The sequence below is a fragment of the Nannospalax galili genome, unplaced genomic scaffold, assembly GCF_000622305.1.
Source record: "Nannospalax galili isolate Female #2095 unplaced genomic scaffold, S.galili_v1.0 scaffold498, whole genome shotgun sequence".
Lineage (NCBI taxonomy): Eukaryota > Metazoa > Chordata > Mammalia > Rodentia > Spalacidae > Nannospalax > Nannospalax galili.
The window spans coordinates 2606790-2632335 of NW_008342032.1; the positions used below are offsets into that span (position 1 = coordinate 2606790).

At 40.4% G+C, this 25546-nt stretch overlaps 1 protein-coding gene across 21 annotated transcripts in view; it reads left to right on the forward strand.

Moving 5' to 3' along the window:
- Sgms1 (sphingomyelin synthase 1) overlaps window positions 1-14777 on the forward strand; it is a 323387-nt gene extending 308610 nt beyond the window's left edge. For all 21 annotated transcript variants that reach the window (XM_029565807.1, XM_029565796.1, XM_029565809.1 and 18 more), the window contains 3 exons: window positions 8565-8718; window positions 12209-12375; window positions 13033-14777. In XM_029565807.1, the coding sequence (XP_029421667.1) occupies window positions 8565-8718; window positions 12209-12375; window positions 13033-13212 (501 nt within the window). In that variant the 3' untranslated portion in view covers window positions 13213-14777. The remainder of the gene's footprint in view (window positions 1-8564; window positions 8719-12208; window positions 12376-13032) is intronic.
- The last annotated feature ends 10769 nt before the right edge of the window (window positions 14778-25546 follow it).

Genomic DNA, 25546 nt, shown 5'->3' on the forward strand with positions numbered 1-25546 from the left:
GGGTGCTGGGAACCAAAGTAGGCCCTCTGGAAGAGCAGCCAGTGCTCATAACCGCTGAGCCATCTCTCCAGGGCTAGTAATATTTATACAGCTTTTCAAAATCATAGATATATTATTACTTGTAAAGGGACAAAGGTACGTGTTCAGTGGAGAATTCTGACAGGCATTGCTGGGGCCAGATGGTCACACCAGCATCAGGACAGGTGTCAGTGTCTCCTTCATGTGATGCGCTGGGAGTGGAGACAGCAGCATCTCTGTAATGTTCCTGCCAACAGCATTTAACTTGAATTTGAACAGATAGCAGGATTTAGATAAAACTCAAGGAAGTATATGAACTTAAAAGTGTAACTATCATGGGAGAAGAAAACCGTAGCAGAGGAACTGTACTAGTCAGTGAAAAAAATCAGCATGGCAGGTGACCTCAGTGCTGTTCCCAGATTAGAACCTTCACTGCAGGGCAGGCGATGGAAAGAAATTGTTGGGAATATTGAGCAGTCTGAATATAGGCTGTTAAAGTGTAGCTGGGATTGAATCATTGTTAGATTTTGTGAGTATGATTGCAGAAGAGAATTTCCTTTGGAGCGAAGCATCATACAGTTTGCTCTCATGACATGGGGAAGAGAAAGAAGAGAGACGCAAACATGGCAGAATGCTGCTGATTAATGAACGAAGGGTTCCGTCGTTCAGCACGCAATTCCTTCATTACATAATTCTTCAAAATAAAAGCTGAAGCAGTATTTTTTTAAATTTCACTTTTAAGCAGGTAGACCAGAAAGATTAGAGGATTCTCCAAGAATTTAAAGCAAATGTAATGTTGTTAGAGGAATACCTTGCCTGATTTAAACACTAGCGTATAAGCCAGGAAGCTAGAACTGACCTGTATTGCAGGCTTTATAGTCTTCAGAAGGTGTTCTTATTAGAGGCCATGAAAAATATAAGTTTTTTGGTGGGGGGAGGCTAGTGGATAATTAGTGTTTTATTGCTGATAATTACTAGCGACTCCACCCCCCCCCAAATCCTGCTTAATAGGAATTGATGAGAGCATTCATAATGGGGAGGTGCCAGACCTTCATAGAAGAATGGAAGAAAAAGTCTTAGCAAATTGTGCAGGAGGAGGCATGGCTGTGCAGTGAAACTGCTCCTATTCATTAGTCATGGTGGTCACACTGTGGAGGAAAACATCGCTTGAGGACTGGAGGGAACAACATATCATGGAAGAATCCAGAAGAGTCTCTTGAGTAATCAGGAAATGACCTCAAATGAGCTTCCTGCAGGGCTGCATATTCAAGGAGAGCCAGCTCAGTTTCACTTGCTGACTGCTGTGCACTGCGTTCTCACTTAAGATTGCCCAGTTGTCTCAACTTGGTGATGACAGTGCTGCTGTACATCATGACTCTTCCTGTTCCAGCAGTCACATCTGCAAGCAAATGGCATCTGAAGTAAAACGTATACAATGGTTTCTAACTGGTTAACCTAAAAACTGAAGTTAGAGTTGAGCTTCCTTCTCCTTTTTGCTCCTGAGAATGTGTATTGGGAAGCTGAGATGACTCAGCTGAGAAAGGCATTTGCTGCAAACGTGGCTACCTGAGTTCAGTCCTCAAAGCCCATGTAAAGCTGGAAGGAGTGAGTTCTCCACAAAATTGTCATTTAGCTTCCACATGTGTGCACATGCACACAGATACACTACACATAGATCATACACATACGTGTCATAATAAGTAAAGATAAAATATGTTTGAAAGCTAGACATGGTGGTACATATTTGTAATTCCAACACTCAAGGGGATCATGAGTTTAAGGCCAGCCTGGGCTACATAATGAGATTCTGCCTCAAAAAAAATTCTTTTTGAGACCCATGTAGCATATACATATAAATAAAGCAAGGAGAGTTGAAATCGAGAACAGCATGTGTAAGAATGTGTAAGAAGGGACTGGCGGGATGGCTCAGCAGTTAAGATCACTGGCTGCTCTTACAGAGGACTAGGGTTCAATTCCCAGCACCCATATGGTGGCTAACAAATATCCATAATTCCAGTTCCACGGGATCTGACACTCTCTTCTGACCTGTGTGGGCATTGTACAAAACAGGTGCATTTGCATACATGCATACACTCATATACATAAAATAAAAATAATAAAATATTTTTAAAAGTATGCATAAGAAAAGAAAGTAAAATTACCTAAATTTTATTAGAACAGCAACAAAATGCGAACCTGGAAATGTCCCACCTCGGACATTGTCTTTGTTATTTTAGAAGCTGTTTGCAACTATGGCGTGCTTTCCAGGAACCTAGGAGCAAGATCACTTGGCTCAGAGATATAGACCATTGGTTCTGATCCTAAGTTATTGCATGTGTCCTCATGACTAGTCAGTAGCTCTCTGTTTACTTCCTCTTCTGTAAGATGAACATCATAACCTCAGTATTAACCAGCTGACAGGCTTAGTATGCTACAGTGAGATCACTGATAGGAAAATTTTGTTAAAAGATTGGAATCTCTATATAAACAAAAGATGACGTTTTATTCTATAAAGCTACCCTACCATTTCTTTTTTTCTACACAACTAGGTGACAGTAAAATAAGACAAGGAGAAATTAAAAAAGGCAGCCTGGAGCCTCCTCTTCTTGCTGAGAAACCCAAAGCATGTATCTCCTCATCCAAACATTTCACCTTCCCAGTGAGCACTAACGAACATTTTTATAACTTAGCATTAATTCTTAAGTGTTCACCCTTGTTTTCAGATGACTACCTGCCAGTTAAAATTTGGGAATGGCATATTTTACAGCTGGGTTAGGAATTAGTCATCTGGGGAATCGAGGTCGAGTCAAATCACAGAGCATATCGTGTTTCTCAGTGGCAGGCTGCTCAAGGGCTTGATGAGGATTCTACCAATCCTCTTTCTGTCCCTGCTGTTTAATTCCCTTAGCTGATGTGATATCAGTCTGGGTGTTTAAGAAGGTATTTGAGGTATTTGGTCAGTAATAATGAAATTTCTATTTTGCAGGAAGATATGTATAGGAACAATACAATATAATTTGCCAAAGTGGGTAGATTCCATGAATGAGTGGTGGAAGAAAACGTTGAATGAGTTTTTTTGAGGGATTCTTGGTGGATCAGGAGTTGGAATGTGGCATTGATTGATTGTATGCTCTTACTTCTATAAGGTACTTAAACTACTGAAGGAAAAATTATTCTATATGAATCCAGTGCCTGGTTTAATTACACTTCTGAGGGACTGGCTATACCAAGGTACTTTGCAAATAGTATGGTCAAACATTATTTAAGGATAGGGGTTCTTTCTGAAATGTATGTCATTAGGCTATCTCATCATTATGCAAACTCGGTACCTCTGTAGCGTAGCTTGTCGCTTCTAAGCTACAGAAGTAGCCTTACAGCATGTGGCTGTGTTGAATGCTATAAGCAATTCTAACAATCTCAGCATTCATATCTAATCATAAAAAGGTGCGATGTGAATATGGTATAAAAGATTTACAGGTGTTGCACCTGCTTAGGGCACTTCCCACGAATGGAGCCTACCAGGCTGGAAGTTGCTCTGGTGAGTCAGGGAGCAAATGGTGAGTGAATGCAAAGGCCTAGAACTTTTCATTTCAGCATTCTTTTGTAACAATACTTAGTTTAAAGTGCATTATATAATTATATGGAACTTTCTTTGTCCTCTTATTCCATAAGCTTTGTCTTATTTATTAAATTTTGTTTTTGCACTTTTTTTTTTTTTTGGTCTTTTTTGAAACAGGGTTTCTCTGTAGCCCCAGCTGGCCTGGAATTCATTATGTAGACAGGCTGGTCTTGAACTCACAGAGATCCACCTGTCTCTGCCTCCCAAGTGCTGGAACTAAAGGTATGCGCCACCTGCCTCTGCCTTCCGAGTGCTGGGACTAAACGTGTGCGCCACCTTTAGTTTTTATACTTTTTCTTAAGAGCTAAGACATACACATTAGCTTGGGTCTACACAGGGTTCCCATCATTGTTATCTGTTTTTTACCTCCACATCTTGTCTCACTGGAAGGTGGTGGGTAGAACTGTCATCTCTTAACTTTTTTCTTTATTTTGTGACATTAGGGATTAAAATTGGGAACCTCATGGATGACAGGCAAATGCTTTGAGTTACATCTATAGCCTGACTTTTTTCTGTAAGTAGAGAGGAGTATACTCTAACAATTATAAGTTTACTATAGGAGATAGTGCATAACTGTATATCCTATGCTTTCATATGACTGGCGGGACAGTAGGTTTACATCCACATCACAGATATGAGTAGTGAGCTGCTGGCTGCTCTCCCACTTCTCCAGGTCCTTCTCAGCACCTCTGTCTTCTGTGCAGTCCATCTTTGATGGAAACATCTTTATGTGCTATACATGTAAGTGGTCAGATCACTTGAAATACAGGCCCAGCTCTACCAATGTGACTTAGGACTAAGGTAAGATTTGCCTTGCTGAATTTTCAGGGCTATTCAAAGATGGGAGGTCAAAGTAATGGTTGAGGATTATTTTAAATTGCATTTCTATACCTTTGCACTCATTTCCTGCCCTCGATCAGTTGTACCAAAGCCACTCATTTGTAACATCATTTAATAGGTCCTAGTGACAGAGTCTGCCCCTCCCTATTCAAATGCAGTTAGAAAACGCTCTTGGCTTCTGCATACAGACGGAAGACGAGCAGACTTCATTCTTGGTCATTCATTAAATTTTGAACAAACTTGTCTTATTTTTGATGAACACTGACTTTCTAGAACTCTGGGCCGTAATTTTTATAGCAATAGAAATGTGAGACTTTCTGAGATCTCATTACTTTCAGCAATGGGCATTCAGCAGGGAAGGCTCTAGTGGAGTATTGAGTTCTCTGTATACTTTCTTTCCACTGGGTGTATCCCAAACATGCTGGACAGAATCTATTGAGAAGCTGTTTGAGGGTGCAAAAGTAAGTGGCAGTCGCAGATTGAGGAAGGAAACCAAAATGCAGAGTATAGAAGATGCTCTTTTGCGTTTATTTCTTCACTCTTGTCTCCTGCCTGGACTCAGAGGCAACACAGGCTCCAAAACTGCAGACAGAAAATGCTGCAAAATGAATCCCTCTCTCTGGCCCATGGAGAGGAGGGGATACTGCTCTGGGATAAGGCCCAGGAGAATCCCCACTTTCTTATAACCCTGTGAATGTTTAGAATGCTGCGCTCCAGACTTTATCTGTGCCTAGTTAAAAAAAGAAGTTAAAAATTTACCAAAACTTTTTTTTCTGCTTTCCTTCCTAATAGAGGAAATTGTTTACGATATAAACTCTCTACCTAATCTTGCCATTTATTTGATCATCCCCTTCTGTCTTCCACACATAATGGCTTCACCGCAATTTTCATGTTAACATGAGAGGAAAAAGATGGAGTAATGCTGCCAGGGGAGTGTGACTTGCAGCTTTCAAAACAGACTTGGAGAGAGAATTTCGCATAGGGTTCATGCTTGCTTGCTTGTGAGCCACACCTTCAGGCCCTAGAAGGTTAATTTGAAATATGTGAAATGAAGAAATAAAGTTTGGGGCCATAATTTTCCTTACCTATTATTTGTTATTAGGACATAACTAGCTCAAACTTTGCATTTGAAACTTTAGAAAAATTGTGTTTCTCTATGCATACAATTTTAAAAATATTTCTACTAAACTTGGTATAAGAAATAATGATCTCGGGACTGCAAAGATGGTTCCACAGTTAAGGTTAAGAACACTGGCTGCTCTTGTGGAGGATGCTGGTTCGGTTCCCAGCACCCACAAGGTGACTAATAGCTGCCAGTAACTCCAGTTCCAGGGGATCTAGCTCCCTCTTTTGGCCTCTGTGGGCATTGCACCTACAGGTACACATATACATGCAGGCAACACATAAAAGAAATTAAAATAATAAAAAAGGAAATAATGATCTCCTGGCCCTGATCCTATTTTGTCTCCTTTTCCTATCTCCTTTTAACTGTTACTGAATCTTATGGTATTGATAACCATATCTTTACCTCTTTTTGCAGATTTTTCTAACTCATAGATTCATTATTTCTAAGTGATACAGGAATATCATTTTTCTTTCTATGTATTCCGTGTGTGTGTGTGTGTGTGTGTGTGTATCTTTCATGATTGCCTCTCAAGAGCTTGGATTGCAGGCAACTATAGGTGACACCACATTTGGGTATAATTTTTTTAAAAGGTTGATGATTATTTATTCTTTAATTTTTATTGAATTTTTGTGTATCTCATATACAACATCTTCATTATCTTTATACCCCCTTTGCCCATCAGCACCCTCCCATAGCCCCGCACTGGATTTTACGCATTCTATCATGTATGTTAAGGCCTATCAAGTCAAGTTAGTATCCCCCTGACGTCTTTCAGTGCACATTCATCTGCTGGGGTCTAGTCAGCTAGGCTGATCTTGAACTAGCCAAGGATGCTCTTGAACTTTAATCTTCTCTATTATTAACTTCCTGTTGTGAAAAGAGAGGATATTGTGTCCTCTGTACCTTTCCCTGCCTTTTTCTTGTGTCTCTGGGTGTACCTTGTAGCTTCTTGTCTGTTCCCTGTGCAGTTTGATATTCAGGGCTTACATGATTACAGTTCTGTGCATGATTACTTTTCACAGCTAAGCCATGTCATTTCCTGTCATTATTTCTCCTTTGCAGTACAATATTTTGTATCCTATAGAATTAATAATCACCTTGCTTTTTCTTTTACTAGCTTCCTATATATTTGTTCATCCCCAACTTATGAATTATAGTCAAAAGCCATGACTATTCCATCAGTGTCTTGTCTTTGAAGACCTCTGCAAAGCCTTTGAACTGGACACTTTCCAGGTCAATGCAAAAGCTGCCACACAGCTCTTGGGCTCTCCCCTCATGCTATTCTAGAGAGATGTAGTTTTTCCTTTGTCTGTGACTATTCACTTGCCTTGGAGAATACATACTCTGCAGTTCCTAGAAAAGCATATAGACATAGCAAATATTGTAAAGCCTTAGTATATAAAGAAAGCTTGGTTATCTGGCTAAGTCTGAAATCCAAATTGGAAATCTGTTGCTCAAGAATTTGAAGAGTGGGGCTGGAAAACTGGCTCAGGGGTTAAGAGCACTGGCTGCTCTTGCAGAGGACCTGCATTTGTTTCCTAACACCCATGTGGCAGCTAACAACCATCCATAGCTCCAGTTCCATGGGATTCGGTGCTCTCTTCTGACCCCCAGGTATTGCACAAATAGGTGAATTTATGTGCACACCAAATACATGTGTAAAGTAGAAATAAATAAAAGAATTTTTAAAAGAATTTAAAGACTTTTCCTCCTACAAGCTATCACTTCTGGAGTTGCTTTCTGTAAGTTTTATTTGAATGAATCCTCCATTTAAAGCTTGTTTTTAATCTTGGTGTATATGTGTGTGTGCGGGGGGTGGCTTTAGCATCTCCGTGCCCAGTTTCTGTAGTGCCATGGCATTGGGTCTTTCAATGTAGATCTGCTTTCTTCTTTTGTGCTGACCATTCAAAGATTCCTTTGAACTGGGAGATTTATATCCTCTGTGTGGTCTGGGTAACTTGCTCTTGCAGAAATCCTGATTGCTTTTGTAAAGGAAAATTGTAATGAAACATGCATTTCCCAGAGCTAGAATATTAGCAGTTAAATGTTGAAAGGGGATTGTGGTGATTAAATCAGCCTACCAGAATTTAAAAGGGTGCCACAGTCATAAAACACAAACATTTACATATCTATTTGATGGAATAAATATTAGTGGCATCAAGTGGGTTGTTGAGGCCATTTTTTACTCTCCACTCCAGACCAACCTTGCATCTTAGGCAGCCAGATTACTTTATGAACTTTTCTCCCACCCTTACCACGTTGCCCACATAATTTCAGAGGACTGAAGGTGCATTGTGTGGAGTCCCTTGCTTTATGTTCATTTGACTAACTAGACTCCAGTTACTTTAGCTAATGAGTTAGTGGAACTATTATCCTGGAGACCAAGTGTGGCAAAAGTGCATCTCTAAAGATTAAAATTTTCTTTTTCTGAAGTAGCAGTTCTAGTAAATCATCCACGTAGTCTTTCTCTTTTAGTATATTAAAATAAATTGAATAGAGGCATGTGGTTTACTGATAGAGCACTTGCCTAGCATGCATGAGGCCCTGGGTCAAACTCCCAAAGTTCCCCTCGAAAGGTAAAAATCTGTTGAAATGTACCATTAAAAAGATGCAAATACATGGTGTGGTACACTCCTTTAATTCCAGCACTCAGGAGGCAGAAGCAGAGACAGATGAATCTTCGAGGCCAGCCTGGTCTGCATAGTGAGGTCCACGCTAGCCAGGGCTGTATAGTGAGATCCTGTCTAGAAAAAACAACAGCAGCAAACACTAGTACCATACACTTCCCAGGGGCTATCAGTTCAAAGATAAACAGTGAGTGGGCATACTTGATGGTGAAGATTTTGTGTGTCTTAATAAAGTTGTGGATATATATTAATAAAACATAATTGTGGTTTTAAATAGGAATGGTAGCAAACTGCCATGTGGACTAACAATGAATCTTGTTTTCTTTCCTGCTAGCTTTTTGGAGACTGGGAAGCTCAAGTGCGGAGAATAATGAAGCTCATTGCTGGAGGTGGCTTGTCTATCACTGGCTCTCACAACATGTGTGGGGACTATCTGTACAGTGGCCACACGGTCATGCTAACACTCACCTACTTATTTATCAAAGAGTGTAAGTCTAAAACAGCCTTTCATTGTTAATTTCCTCACTTGCCATTTCCCATGACCCCTGGTCCTTTGAATATTCAGTTTTGGTAAAATGTCTGCTAAAGCCAGACTGGCACTTCAGGACAACAGCCTCATCTCATCCTTGTGCACCCCGGGAAATGCATGGAAGGCCACAGCTGTGCCTCTTCACGAGGTGTCAGCTGTAGTGTTGGCACTTCCCAGGGTATGTTATGAGCCAGGGATAAAGCTGCCAAGCAGTCAGAAGGAAAGATCATGTGTTGACTCAGGAGCCAGTTTTTCAAGCACTCAACACTATGCTGCATGCTAGGGGTATGATAATGGGTCAGAATGTGCCTCCAAAAGGACCGTGAAGAGTAGGGCACACCCTAAATGGAAACTTTCCTTTAAGGACACTTAAAATATTTTACTGTGAAACAAAATATTATAGATATCCTTATACACTCCCCAAATTCAGTGTATTAACATGTTACTATATTTGCTTCAGATAACCCTTTTACAGAAAATAAAATGTTTTGTTTTGTTTTGTTTTTGGTCCTTTTGAGACAGGGTCTCCCTGTAGTCCCAGCTGGCCTGGAACTCACTATGTAGACCAGGCTGGACTGGAATTCACAGAAATCCGCCTGCCTCTGCCTCCCCAGTGCTGGGACTAAATGCATACACCACCACGCCCAACTCAGAAAATAAAATGTTAATATATAATTAATACCATTTCAGTTTTTCCATCTCTCATCTCCTTGTATAATTTCCTGCATGCGTTTCTACTGTGTATATGTGTACCTATGTACATGTGTGTATGTATATGGGTGTATATACATATATGTTCTTCTGCCATGTTTTACTCTCGTTGTTTATGAGACATCATTCATTTTAGTTGCTCTTGGATTTCAGCCTGATAAATTAACCACAGATTACTTATTTCTCTGGAAAGTTCAATTATCTTCAAAATTTTACTGTTAAAAGTAGCCTAATCTCAGTCTCCAGTGAACGTTATCCAGACAGTTCCCAGAAAGGGATAGGTGGAGTAGTCTGCTGTGATCTTGTAGAGGAGGGACCCACATTGCAGTCAGGAGATATCTGGGGAGCATGGTAGTGCTTAAAATTGTATGTGGTGGGAACTGAGAGTGGGCGTCATAAAGAGAAATGAGAATGCACAGGTAAATGGCAGCCAGATCAGAGGGTGCCCCACACAGCAAGACAGAGTCTGAGCTTCTGTCTGACACAGATGGGGTGCACTTTGAAGGGTGAGAACCAAAGGAACAGTGTCATCCTTCAGAGAGGAAGAAATCACTCCTGCAGCAGTTTGTGGAGGCACTGAAGAAGGAGGAACAAAGACCAAGAGAAGAGTTTGGTGATTGGCTGCTGTCTGTCATGCAGAGGTGTGGCTTAACTATGGTGGGGATGTTACCAGTGAAGAGAAGCGGAGGGAAGGAAGGAGAATAATAATTGTACAACAGGGCAAACAGAAGAGAAAAGGAAAGAGGTGGTGGACTGGGCAATTCTGGTCACCAAAACAAGTAAAGGAGCCCAGAAGGAGGTGAGGTCTTCCAGAGGGCCCTGAAAGAGAGGAGAGAGAAAAGATGTTCTACTTATATTTAGTGTGTGATCACATGCAGTGAATTCTAGAAATGTCTCTTCAGAATTCACAGGGCATCCAGTCCTCATACCACAATGTAACCAAGTATAGAAAATGGGAATGTTGAAGTCAGATGCCATTAGCCCTGGGGAAATGAGTTCTTGCCCCCTGCTGGTTGGTATCTGGAATTGTATTGTCATAAATTATATTTGACCATAAGGCAGGGTGCTTTACTGGGAAATGCTGAGGCTTTGCAATAATCACAACTCTCTGATTTTGAATCCTGATGCTGTCAGCTCTCAGCTTTATGACCCTGGGGAAATCTTTAATCTCTGTATTTGTTTCCTCATTTTGGGGATGAAATCCTACTTCATGAATAGGGAAGAGGTCATAAAAATTAAAATAAGTGGTGTATGCAGAGGCTAGTAGATTGCACAGAAAACATGTGCTAGCTGCTATTGCTGCATTGTTAAGGTGTCAAGAACAAATACTGGGACAGTCCTGCTCCAGCCACCCAATTTTAAATTGTAAAAACACTTACATACATAGACACGCACACACGCACGCATGCATGAAACAAGCAAACAACAAAACTCCCACCCTTCCTCTCTCTCCTCCTCATCCCCCCACCCCCCTCCCCCAGTTCACTTTTCTTCCTTTTTTTGTTTTTCACCTTCCAGTACAATGTGTGTCTCGCTATGGTTGCAGTCTCTTGTCTCCCTCCCTTCCTGGAAGGGTTCCTCCCACACAGGTGGGCCTTTGCCTGCTTGTTCGTTGACCCAGGTACCTGTCGCCGGGTATATGGTAGATGTGTCTTGGCAAAGTGAGTGACTTCTGGACCTCTTGAGAACCCAGTAAAAACCAGCACCTTCTCCCCTGAAATGGGAAGGTCCAGTCACACTTTTTGCCTGAAATCCCAGACCTTCTAACCCCTTCCCCAGTGAGAGTGCAAGATAAAAAAGACCTGTACTAATAGAGGTTTCTCGCAGGTGTCTGGTACAAACAAGAATTTGTATGACAATGACAATGTCATATATTTGGGAACCATTTGAACTACAAATTCCAGGCATCTGATTGTTTTATTTGTATTTAAGAAACAGAAATCTCAGTCTTTCAGATTATTATGTGGTAACAGAACCTGAAAAAGCAAAATGTGACAGCTGTTGCAACTAGATTACTTAGTCCATGTGTGGGGATCCGTGGAGCAATAGATACTGAGTTTTTATGAAGCATTAGCCTCAAATTAGCTACAGGTTAAGTTTAGTTAAATGTCAACGGACAGGAGCTGGGAAATGGTTCAGTGAGTAAAGTGCTTGAGATACAGGCGTGAGACTGGAGTTCAGCTCTTCGACACCCAAGGAAATGCCAGGCAAGCATGTCAGCCTGACTGTGATTCCTGAGCTCAGGAGGCTGAGACTGGGTATCTTGAGAATAAGCTTGCCAGATAGTCTAGCCAAATTGGTGAGCTTTGTTTGCATTTGGTGAGAGACCCTCCATCAATATGTAAGGTAGAGACTGATCGAAGGAGGCACCCTTTGACACCCTCTGGTCTCCACATATGCACACACATGCACATACGTGCACACAAAAAAAATAATGGAGTAACTACCTTGTGCTTATTTGGTTATATTCACCTTTTAAGTTTTGTCTATTATTAGATGGATCAGTGTATAACCTTGTATGAATTACTACTGCTAGACAAATCATTTTATCAAAGGCTATTTCCATTTTAACTCTGGTTATAGAGAAACTGAAGTCCTTTGATTTACTAGCCCAGGTAATGGGCTTTCAGAAGGAAAGGCAAAAGGTAGTTGGACGCAGTGGGGGGAGGCAAAGGCATGGCTAAGTGACCTTCGTGATATTGGAGAATCTGACTGATGCCAGTTTATCCTCTTTCTAGATTCCCCTCGACGACTCTGGTGGTACCACTGGATTTGCTGGCTGCTCAGTGTCGTTGGAATCTTCTGTATTCTCTTAGCGCATGACCACTACACTGTGGATGTGGTGGTGGCATATTACATCACCACAAGACTCTTCTGGTGGTATCACACTATGGCCAATCAGCAAGTGAGTTTCTTCCATTTGATTTTAACATCTCTTGCCCCTGGCTTGGTGTTTCTGACTTGGGCAGGTGTAGGGGTTATTGGAAGGATAAAGAATCTAAGGGTACCCTTGTCAGTTTCTCTTTCTTAGGGGTAGCAAACTGATACTGTGCTGCCTTTGTAATAATGGTCCTCTTCAGGATCAGTGTGTAAAGCATGTTAATGCAATGACACAGAAGGCCGCTTCCTTTTAAAACATGTATCACACTCTCATCATCTATGAAAAATATTTTCTAAGCCTGTGTTTGCCTTTTGCTTAATTGAAGTATTCCTTCCCTCTTGTTACCTGGACCCATCACCAGTTTGATGCTTGTATTTGATTAATTCTTTCTTTTATTAGCATAGGAGAATGAGGAAAAGGCTAATTGGGATATTAAAACGGCAAGAAGCAAGGGAACCTCAAGTTTTCCTTGCCCTGAGGGAAATCAGGGTTATTTGACTTTGCACTGGGGTGGGACAGGGTTTGCAGGTGTGTTCAAGGTATAGGATGATGAACTAAGGTTGAATTAGGGTATGTGGGTAGATGTGGGACAAGTCTGAGGCCATTTGTGAATTTTAATGTGGGAAGTATTTGAAGTGAAAGATTGTGAGGAGACATGCTTGTGCTCTTTTCTTTCCTTAGGTGCTAAAAGAAGCTTCCCAGATGAACCTCCTGGCCAGGGTGTGGTGGTACAGGCCATTTCAGTACTTTGAAAAGAATGTCCAAGGAATTGTACCTCGATCTTACCATTGGCCCTTCCCCTGGCCAGTGGTCCACCTCGGCAGGCAAGTTAAATATAGCCGGTTGGTGAATGACACATAACCGCTGTACCAAGTGGGGAACAAGGAACTGTCCGAAGTGCTAAGAACTCCATAGAGAAGATGCCATAAAATAAACACCTCCCTACTGCTATTATCTTTCAACAGTTACCTTGACTTAACCTATTGAGTTACCTGGTCAGCACTGTGATCTTTTTTCTCTCCAAAGGACCTGCGTTGGACAACAATAAAGAAATTTAACCTATCATGCACTGTACACATTTCCTGTTCTTAAGTTTGGGATTTATATAACCTGCAACCACCATGTTCCTTTATGTATGATTCAACAGCATAAATGTAAGCTTTTATATCATAAGTTCTGGTCTTTCCAGTCACATCTGGAAATAAAGTGTGTTATTTTCTTGGGAAAACATACTTTTCATATCTCTTGCCCCAAAGATAGGGCTGTAAGCCATTTTCTAGCAAATGTCTCTATGAAGGTTTCTAAGTATCTGAATGGGATTTGATTCTGAAATCTTTCTACCTGTTGCACTGATACTCAGATAAAGATGATAGACACAGAGAGGTTTGGTAACTTTGGGTTTTATAAAATTAAAATTAGCAGAGATGGTGTATCAAAAAGTGCAAAAAAAAAAAAGATTCTGTTATAAAGTGATTTTCTAAGTATTTCCTAACTTTATTTTTCAAAATGATGTTATGAAAACCAAATTTAAAGATTTTTACATGTCACAGAAAAGAGAGTTAAAATTTAAAAATGCTTCTTGGGAGAGAAATTTGTCTATGTTTATAGTGCCTTTCTTGTCTTGATTGTATGGTTGGTAGGCAACTTAATGTTTTTATTTAAAATAAAGTATTCCATGAAAATATAAATGTATGTATACACTACTAAAATTTGCATTTATAGCTAAATTAAATCAGAAGACTGCTTATGGTTTTAAAATTACTTTGACTTGACGAATGGGGGTGAGTTAGAGTGAGAGCCCGTTTGCATATTGTGAGCAGGAGACGATGCCTACCACTAAAATGGTTTCATTGTCCATTTGATAGTTCAGTTTTAACTACGAAAACAGCCATGAATATCTTTTTTAAGAGAGAGTTTTGAAAATGATCAGTTACTTAAAACTTGAAAGCTACAAATTAGTTATCCATACTCTCACGACAGTTTTGTTGGTGACAACAACAAAGATATATTTCTTTAAAAATATATTTGTGCAGAAACTGCATGTAACTCTAAGTTTTCCTCCTAACATGTATGTTTGGGGAAGTATTCTAGTCTATACTTGCCAATGTGGAGAACAAAATAGTTTTTTAAGAATGAAGAGGTATATATATCCATTCTGTATTTTATGTGCAGCAGAATTATCTTCTGTAAGTTTTTTTTGTGTGCGTGCGTGCGTGTGCGTGTGTGTGTGTGTGCGTGTGTGTGTTCATAAGGTGATATTTGTATTGTAAAACAATAATGGTGAAGGAAATAAAAAGGCTTTTAAATTTTTGTTTGTTTTAAATCTTTGTAAAGTTATTATTCCAGAGAGTATACTGATATCTTACAGCTTATCTAAATCATAAATTAATCAAAATGCAATTTTTAATAAAAGCTGATACTGAAAATATATGGCTATTATATTGTTTTCATCTTCACAGAAGTCATGAAGTTATTAAAGCAATGTAGGAAACCAAGCTCTGGAATCTCTCCAGAAATTATTTGACCCAGGTCTTTAGTAGTCATCTAGTTTTCCATGTATATCTTAAATGTATTTGGCCTCTTAAAATGTATTTTAGAAATCTCTATAGGTTATATGATTTTTCAGTATGTAAAGGTATCATAGATTAGTTAAAATCAAATGAAGCATTGTTTACCAACACCTGTCAATTCACTTAATTCTCAACCAAGTTGCTTTTTTCTTTTAACTGGAGGCAATGTAGCCTTTGCATTTTAGATGGCAAGGAACAGTCTGAGGTGAGGACAGCTGCAGTACTTGGGTAATCGGTGGTTAAGAGAATGCTTGACAGTGATGGTTCATGATTTAAAGCGAGGAAGGAGATAATAGTGGAACCCTGTCCTTGTTAAAGGATGGGCCCAGGGAGTCCAGAGGTGTGAGGCCAGTGAAACCTCCTTGCATAGAGGTTTGAGCTTGTATGTCAGAGGACTCTGGTGAGTTCTTAAGGCAGATAAAGCAAAATTCCCTGACAGGTCCATGTTTAACTCCATTAATCAGATACTGTACTGAAGGGGAAGCCAGTTGAGGAAAGAAAGTGAATCACTAGAAATAGGATCTTTTATTTCCTAAGAAACTTGAAAAAGTATTTTTGTTTTGTTTTTATTATAGTAGTAAGGATTGAACCCAGGGCCTCGAGTGTGCTGGGAAAGCTGCATCCCTTACCCTTTTTGTTTGTTTTCTTTCCTTTTTTTTCCCTTTTAAGTCATGGTCTCATGTAGCCCAGGCTGTCCTTGAATTCCTGATCCTCCTACCTCCACTTTCTAAGTGCTGGGATTCCAGGCATGCACCAACACATCCAGCTTCCCTGGCTCCTTTATAATTCTTATTTTGAGACAGGGTCGTATTCACATTGCCCAGGCTGACCTTGTACTCACTGTTTACCTAAGGCAGGTACATAGTGAGACCTTCTGCCACAGCCTCCTGAGTGTCCAAGAACAGGAATGTGCCATTATGCCTGTCTGAAATTTGGAATGAGTATTTTTTTTCAATTATGCTTATGAATTTACATGCCACCCGTGTATCACAAAGTTAGCTTGCCTGATACTTTAATTTTCATATGGGTTTATGTCATACATCAAGCCTGCACCCTCACACCCCCTTCCTCTCTTGTCACTTCTACCTTCATTTTCTATGTACATACATGATTTTTATGACTGCAAAACCGAGGAACCACAAATGAGAGAAACTTATCTTTCTGAGATGGACTTAATTTGCTAACACCTGCTACAAATCTCATGAAAGACAAATCTCCTTTATCCTGGAGGGTGCAGAACAGGATATTGCCTGAAGATGCATCTGCTTCTGTTTGGTAAGCGGAAGCCCTAGACAAAGCTTGCAGTTATTTTACCCATTTTATGAGTTAAGTGCTATCCACGTAGTAACTTGATAACTCTCACACAACCACAAAGTGCAATTATTATCTCTATGTCATAGGTAAACCCATCAAAGTGACTCAGACCTATTAAACACTTGTCCCAGGAGCACACAGCTAGTTAAGAGGAGTTCAGGCCCCGCCCTTCCCTGGCAGTGCTGTGAACAGTTACTGAATCAACAGTGGGAGAAACCTCTGCCTATGGTGGTGAGATTGAGTTGGATAACTTAACTATGACCTGAATCACAGAAAATCATACCATGAGGTAGAAGTGAATTTTGCCAGTGTCCTAGTGGTTACATGTTTTATTTGTATCTCAAGTGCATAGCAGGATTGATAAGTTTGACATTCCATAAGCTTGCTTAGTAACATGTAAAGTAAGAATGTATGTCAGCACAATTTGGTCACTACTATGCAGAAAGTTAACCTGGTTTTGAATTAACTAGGGAACAGCATTCTGCTTAAGTCTCTTAATCCTTTTCTCCCTGTGGTCACTGACTTGACTGATGGAATCAAAACTCTTGGCATTCTGCTTATCAGACCCTGTTTCCTGGTTCCAAGCACAAGTTAGAAGGAAATTAAATGATCCTTGGCATCATATTAAAGTGGAAAGTCGTAAAATTCGATGCTGGTAACGCGTTATATTTGTTCTACTCTTCCTGCTTTTTGTGCTTTCCTCTAGTTTTGAACGTCTTATTAACCAGTTTTATCTCAGAAAACAAGTTATACCTCCTTTTCAAGGATATTTTGTCCTGGAGGAGAAGTGTGTACCTCCCGAGGCTGAAACAGGAAGATTACTTCAGCTCAGATTTCTAGCCCTGGGCAACATAGCAAGATCCTGTCTTTTGTCAAAAATCAAGTCTGGGGTGATGACTCACTGGGCAAAAGCCCTTGCTAAACCTGCATGAGGACCTGAGTTCAAATCCCAGGACCTACATAAAAAGTCAGGCATGGACATGTGCACTTGTACTCTCAGCACTGAGGGGGTCAGAGACTGGAGGATTGCTGGGACTTACTCGCCTCCAGCCTAGTGCCAGGTTCAATGAGAGACTGTCTCAAGGGAGTAAGGTGGAGAGTGATAGAGCAGGGCACCGAAGCCATCCTCTGGCATGAGCATTCTTACCCATAGTCACTCATGCACATACACAAAAGAACCAGGGAATGTCCAAGGATTGCTCGAATTTGCAGTATATATTTTTACGTACATTAAGCCTGTTTTATGTGGAGTGCAGGTATCAGACGTATTACCATATATCCCCAGGTCCTCCTTCCTGTGCTTTTCAATTTTACTGTCAGTCATTTTAATATATTCATATGTCATAATCGCCTAAGACAAGCATTTACCTTTTAGGTTAATTATAATCAGAAATAAAGATTTTGTTAATATTCTGTGGTGCTTTTTATGTAGATTGAAGTTTCTAACCTAAGCGTTTTACTTTGCTTGAAGAAATTCTCGTTCCTTGCTGAGCAGGTTAGCTGGTAAACTCCATTATGTATACTTTATCTCAGAGTATTTTTCCCACTTACTTTCAAAAGGTCACTTTTCTGAATATGGAATTCTGGTGCTAAGTTTTAACTTTCTGTCTTCACTTCTCGCTTGCATGGTTTCTCACAAGAAGTTTGCTGGAATCACATCCCTTTCCTCTATCCATAGTAAGCTTTTCCACTGGCCTTAAAAATGTCCTTGTCTTTGGTGTCTGCAGTTTGAATTGTACATGCCTAGGTGGAAAGTTAGTACTTTTAATTGAAATTTTGCAAATATCATGCAATGTACTTTGATTATATTTAGATCCCCTCCCATATCTTTACTAACCCTATCCAATTTCATACACACACACATATATATATATAAAACACATACACACATATATATGTATATGTATATATACTTATAGAGTCAAAATATTGTGTCCCCAAATGTCCTTCAATGTCCTTCAGTGTGTGTTCATCCACTGGAGCCTGGTCAGCTTCCCAAGAGTCTTGGCCTTAAGACTAACTCTCCCCCTCCCAGTAGCCATTAGTTGCTAGTAGTTCCTCAGATAGACTTGTGGTTTAACCACTTCCCCATGTCTGTCCTGGGATTTTTATTTCCCTTGAGCTTATGTGGGACTTGTACATGCTGTCACCATTGCTGTGACTTCATATGAATAACTTTCTATCTGGAAAACTCTTGTTTCTCTGTTGTCATCCACCACCTCTAGCTCTTACAATCTTCCTGCTCCCTCTTTGACAATCCCTGAGACTTGGGAAGCACAAGATTGATATAGGTGTCCTATTCAGGGATAAGCATTAGGCAGTCTCTTGTTCTCTGCACATTGACCAGTTGTGGGTTTCTGTTTTGGTTACTATCTGCTGCATAAGGAAGATTCTCTGCTGAGAGTTGAAAGATGCATTAATCTATGAGTACAATAAATGATTCCCCTGCTAGAAACCATAGGCTAACAAAGTAAAAGTTCAATGCCAGGAGTAGACTCCCTTCTTTTGAAACTGTTCACCAGGGGTCCCATACACCCTCACACAGTACCGGCCATTGCCTCTGCTCTTGGTTACTCACCAGAATGTCCCTGAAAGACCTTATTGCTGAAAACACTATATGCATGAGCTGTAGAACAAATCAGATTTCAAGGCCTCATCTCTACTGACTAGCTTCCATAGTGCTGAAACATGTATTTTTTAAAAACAGTCAGTTTAGTACTATAGCTATTTACCAGAATAATAGTTTTTAGGTTCCCCCTATGGCTTGTGACCTGTTTAGCCTCAGGTCCCTAGGTCTGATATCAGTGTCAGGTATGGGCTCCATTTTATGAAGTGGGCCTTATATCCAATTAGAAAGTAGTTGGTTGCTCCCATAATATTCATACCACTATTGCACCAGTGGGCAAATCTTGCCAGGCCAGTTATAGCTTGCAGGATTTGCAGCTGGGTAAGGTTGATAATTAATTTTCTCTTCTGGTAGCATTTATAGCACCTTTCAGCACTGTGAAAGCTAGCCAGTAGAGATGAAGACTAAATAGTGCCTGCCTAGTTTTTAAAAAACCAGAGGGAGTCATATTAGTCTAACAACCTAATGACAAATTATACATACAGTATCTCTACATGAGTCCATGTGTATAGCTAAAGGCTACATAACAAGAAACAACGCCACACAAGAAACCTTCCATGAGTTGTTGGCCAGGGTGGTCCAGGAGACTCCTAAAATTACACAGGCTGTTGCCACAGCACTTGATGGCCTCCCTTGAACTTGAAGGTAAGACCCTACTTCTGAAGATATAATATACTTCAGACACAGGATTTGGAGCAATAGAGCTAGAACTGACCTGAAATCACTTGCCATGAAGGCTAGCTCTCATAGCTTTGGAGAGCGCTATGAAGGTGCCAAGGGAAAACATCAATCAGTGGTCCAACACCAGGTTCAAGACCAAATAACCACATCAATGGCCAGCACAGTGTATGACATTGGTGTAGTAGTGGCACTTTTATCTTGGGGGCAATCAACAGCTACCTAATTGGCCTAAAAGCCCACTCAATGGGAGGAAACTCAAGTGTGGTATTGTAAACATAACCAAATACACATGGCTGTAGTGGTCTTAGATCTTAGAGAAAAACCCAAGACTGACACATCCATAGACTAAAATAATTTCTTACTATGTGCAAAATATGTATCCTAAAATTTACAAATATCCCCATCACCACTCATCAAAGAAGCTTATTTTGCACCAGTTGGAGACTATTCCCAAGTACCACACAATTAGTCACATGCAGACATTGTCTATGAATTGCCCAGGTCTAAGCAACACATCTACAACGCAACCTCTACACCTAAGGCACACGGAACATAGAACAAGGGTAAAGAAGGGGACACTAATGAATCAGTTCTCATTAATGAAGCTCCCTCATGCAACAGGGGGCCAGGAACAAAAAAGGTCACAAATGGCTGAAATAGAGATTAAGAGTCTACAGATTGCTTGTCCTTGGACAGAACGCCTATATTAAACTTCAGCTACCCCAGACTCAGGTATCATCGCAGAAGAGGGGGTGGAAAGATTGTAAGAGTCAGGGAGGAGGTGCATGACCATATGGAAAGAGAGTCCTACGACATCCTGGAACCTGCTCATATGATTCTATGACAGTGGTGTCAGCATACACAAGTCCCATGTAAACTCAGGCAGATAAAAGCCCAGCATAAAACTGGGAAAATGAACATCAGACCCCAATCTTAGCTGAAGAAATATTGGAAGTTGATTAGTGCTTGGTGAAGAAGAGCTGATCTTCCTGAAACAAGGAGTTCTAGATAGGCTGACTAGACCTCAGTGGATGGACCTGCACTGGGGAACGTCTGGGGACACTGACTTGACACAGTGGACCTTAACATGGAAAACAGAGTATATGGGTTCCAGTGGGGAGTGGGGGAGGCTATGGGAAGGTGGTGGAGAGGATGGGGGTATAACGATGATTAAATTGTTTGGGATATTCTGTATGAAATACACAAAATTCAATAAAAAATTTTTTTTAAATGTATTTTATGCATAGGAATGTTTTACGTGCATGTATGTAAGTGGGTCAACTACATGCAGTGCCCATGGAGGCCCACAGAGGGAGTTAGATCCCCTGGAACTGGAGTTACAGACCATTGTCAGATACTGTGTCAGAACCAAACCTGGATCCTCTACAAGAGCAGGAATTGCTCTTAACCACTGAGCCATCTCTCTAACCCTTCCTTTGCCTCTCAAATTTCCCATTATCCACTTAAGTAACTCTGATCCTCCATGCCTTCTATTTTGTCTGGTTGAACCCTTAATATTTTTGTTTTAAATTCTCTTGACAATGTGTGTCATGCCTAAATCTCATTCTCACTTTGTGTCTTCTGTCTTCAGGGTGTGTCTAAATGCTTTTTGTCAAAATTTGTAACTTTTTGTACAGAGATGGGTTATTAGATCGGGAAATAAGAATTGAATTTTAATACTTTTTTTTTATTAGTGTTGTATGGAATGCTTTCAGCTGTAGGTAGATGCAAGAAGCTCCGTATTTCTCAGTGTACTTTTCTGGATTCCCTTCTCTTGACTTTGGACTTCCTCACAGTCTCAGTGGGTCTAAGTTGGATTTCCAAGCTTGACCTTCACAAGTATGTTAAACCCTGCAACTTGACTCTTTTACCCCCTTATGTCAAATGGGAAGGCTAGAGATAACTAGCATAGCAGGAAGAATCTCCAAGGATTTCTCATTCTAGGGGCTGGAGAGATGGCTCAGTGGATAAGAGCACTGCTTGCTCTTGCAGAGGACCTGAGTTCAGTTCCCAGCACCGACATGGTGGCTAACAATTATTGTTACTCCACTTCCAGAGGATCTGATGTCCTCTTCTGCCTTCGAGGTCACTGCATGACACGAGTGCACCTACCAACATGCAGGCAATACACTCATAAAATAAAAAAGATAAATATTAAATTTTTTTTCATTCTAATACTGCTCTCTGCTCTGCCTCCAGCCGTTAGGTACTGTGAGACTGTTCTAGCTTACAGCCACTGTGAGCACTATTGGCTTCTGCTCCATGAAAGCAGAACAGTCTTGATTCCAGATGCACATCTAGATATGCATCTTTTGGAAGGGCAGGGTGGTTGGACCTGTATGTAATCTTAGGTCTGTGGTATGTCCAAGACAAACTGTTCTCTTTGGTGCAACTTTCCCCCTTATTTTAGGGCTAGGAATGATGGCTTCCAAGCTTTTACATTATAGAAGAAATGAGAATTTCTTGGTGAAAGTCTTCATGGACAGAAAGGTTTGGTAGACAATAAACAGTTGTCTATAGAGCATTTTTAATGACTCGAGTCCACAAATTCCTAACAGCTAAAGGACTAAAACTGGCCATTAGAGTCTTAGAGTCTTGTGTTGATTACTTCCAACTGTCCACACAAAAGACATCCAAAAGAACACGAGTCAAAAATAACACTGGTATGAAAAATAGAGGGGTTATATTCAGAGACTTTAATTAGCATTCATTGAGATTATTGGGGCTTTTCGCTAGGTGTCTTGGCTCTGAGACTTCTCAGAGCATTTAATGTGCCAGTGTGTCTAGGGGTTCCCATATAGGCACTAGAAGGTAGTTATATATAAGTCCAGGTGTCATATTGCTCTAAGAAAAATGTAGATTCTCAAATGGGACCCCATGAAACTATACTATAATTCCTGTGACATGAAAGCCTACTGAGTGAGGAAAAAACACATGACAGAGGGTTAGTGTCTAGAATATACAAAGAACTCAAAAAACTAGACATCAAGAAAATAACCCAATTAAAAATTGGGGCATTGGAACTAAATATAGGGGCCTTAAAGGAAGTAATAAAAATGACTGAGAAGTATTTTTTAAAGTGTTCAACGTCCTTATCCATCATCGAGATGCAAATTAAAACTATTTTGTGATGTCATCTTACCCCAGTCAGAATGGCTAACATTAAAAATGACAAAAGGGAAAGAGTTATTCCCTATTGGTAGGAATGCAAACTGGTGCAGCCACTAAGAAAATCAGTGTGGAGCTTCCTCAAAAAGCTAGAATTACATCTACCATATGATCTAGAGATACCACTTCTGGGTAAATACCCAAGGACTTGGTATCCTACTACAGAGATATTTGTTCCTCCATGTTCATTGCTGATGTAGTCACAATAGCCAAGAAATGGAAATAGCCTACATACCCATCAACTGTTGAATAGATAATGAAAACATGGTACATATATACAATGGGATTTTATTCAGCTGCAAAAATTAGGAAATTTCCAGGCTGGAAACAATCATTCTAAGTGAGGTAACCCAGATGAAGAAAGAAGAGTGCCACATGTTGTCCCTCATATTTAGATGCTAGCTTTGAATCTTTAGATATATGTGTTTAAGTTGGAGTACCAGTAGAAGTCAGGAAACTGGTAAGGGGCTGTGTGGGTGAATGTCAAGGGATGAGGGGTAGAACACACGTGGTAAGAAGGGGAAAGAGGAATAATGGAGCAGGAAGGGTTAAGGGGGGGATGGGAGGGCAGGGTCGAGGAGGGAGTATTTGGAGGAATGGCTAACACTAAAGGCCTTTTGAAAAAGGCATATGAAAACCTACTGCAGAAGCTTCCTAAAATATATATATATATATACACATATAAAAAGGAGTTTAAATGAAGCTACTCTATAACAGGGAGGGGGAATATGTCCCTATTAGACACCATAGGCTAGAAAATAAAAAACAAGAATGAACTCCTTCTCTTGGGATTGTTGGCTAGTGGTATCCCAATAGACCCCAAAACATTACTGGCTATTGCTGTTGGTTACCCTCCCGACTTTCATAGTAAGATCCTATCGCTGAAGACACTACATAATTGAGTCATAGAACATGGAGAAATCAAGTTGGTACTGACTTGGAAGCTTCATTCCTTTCATAGTAATGGAAGGTGCTCTGTATGATGCCAGAAAAGAAAATTAATCATCAATATAACCCAGCTGTGAACTCCAAGTGCTATTAACATCTGGTCTGGGAAGATATGCCCACTGTTTCAATAGTGGTATGAAATTTATGGGAATAAATCAGAGAAGTTGCTTTTTGCAGTAGATGGCTATTAATATAGAGACTCACAACCAGTCAATGTGCAGATAATTAAGAGACTGAACAGTGCTCAGCCCTAAATGAGAATTCTATATCACATATCTCCCTCCCATGGCTCAAAGATTGATGCAGAAGAGGGGGAAGAAAGATTGTAAGATCAGAGGTAGTGGACATCTGCAGTGAAATAGTTTTCTGGACAGGAGAGGACTTTTGCACACATGAACTCACAGCAGCTGTGACTGTATGCATAAAACCTGCACAAGATCAAACCAGACAAAGTCCAAGCATGGATGAGGAAGGGAATTACAGAGTTCTATCCTTAGCTGAGAAGCTATTGGCAACTGAAGACTGTTAGAAGAGGGAGAGTCCGTTTTCTTTGGGAATGCAGGCCCTGAGAGAAGACCATGCTCCAGCAGATGGCCTTACACCCATACACATATTGGCACCACTAAATAGACTCTGGATTTTAAAAAGAGCAATGCAGTGATATAAAGGATAAAAGGAATAATAGAGTAGGAAGGATTAAATGGGATAAGGAATGGGAGGCAGGGCAGAGGAGGGAGTATGAGGAAGAGTAACTAACACTAAAGGCCTTGAGAAAAAGCCATATGGAAAACTACCACTATAGAACCTTCTTAAAATATATACATATATATTATAAAAGGTTAAAAAGAGCTACCTTATGTCAGGGGGACATTGCTCCTGTGAGACACCATAAGCTAGCAAAGTAAAAACCCAATGCCAGGAATGGACTCCCTCTTTTGAAACTGTTGAGCAGGGATTCCATTGACCCTCACAAAATACTGGCTATTGCCCCTGCTCTTGGTTACCCACCAGAACTGGACAGTAAGACCCTATTGCTGAAAACACTCTGTCCATGAACTGTAGAAAATACAAGAAGAGATCAAGCTGGTACTGATTTCAAAGTTTCATCTCTAGTGGCTGACTTTCATAGTGCTGGAAAGTGCTATGCATGCTACTGGAAGAGAAAGAATGATCAGCTTTACCCAGCTGTGAGTCCTGTGAACTGTAACAACAACTGGCCGGATATGCCCACTGGTACAATAGTGGCATGGATATTATGGGAGTAACCAACCACTTTCTAATTGGATTTAAGGTCAGCTTCATAATATAGATCCCATACCTGACATTGATATCAGGTATAGGAACCTGTGACTAGACAGGTCACGGCCATAGAGAGAAGTTTAATATTATTATTCTGCTATATATATACAGTATTAAACTGACTCCTAATGACTTGTTATGCCCATAGATTAATGCATCTCTCAGCTCTCATCAGAGAAACGCCATATGTAGCAGATGGTGATTACAGAAGCCCAGAACTTGCCAACATGCAGAGTAAGATACTGCAGAGTGTTTGTCCCTGCATAGGACACCTATATCAAACTTTTGCCTCCAAAGGATGCAGGAAAGATTGCAAGAGCCAGAGCTGGTGGATAACCACAGGGAAATAGTTTTCCAACAGCTGGGAATTTACTCATATGAGCTCACAGCAATGGTGACAGCATGCACAAGTCTCATGTAAGCTCAAGCCACACAAAATCCCAGCAAAAACATGTGGAAGAAGTTAAAAAAGCCCAACCCTACCTGAGGAACTATTGGCAACCAATAGTTGGGAGGGTGGAATGGAGAGAGTCAGTCTCATTTAATGGGACATATGTTTGACTCTGAGCTCATGCGTTTGCATACATTA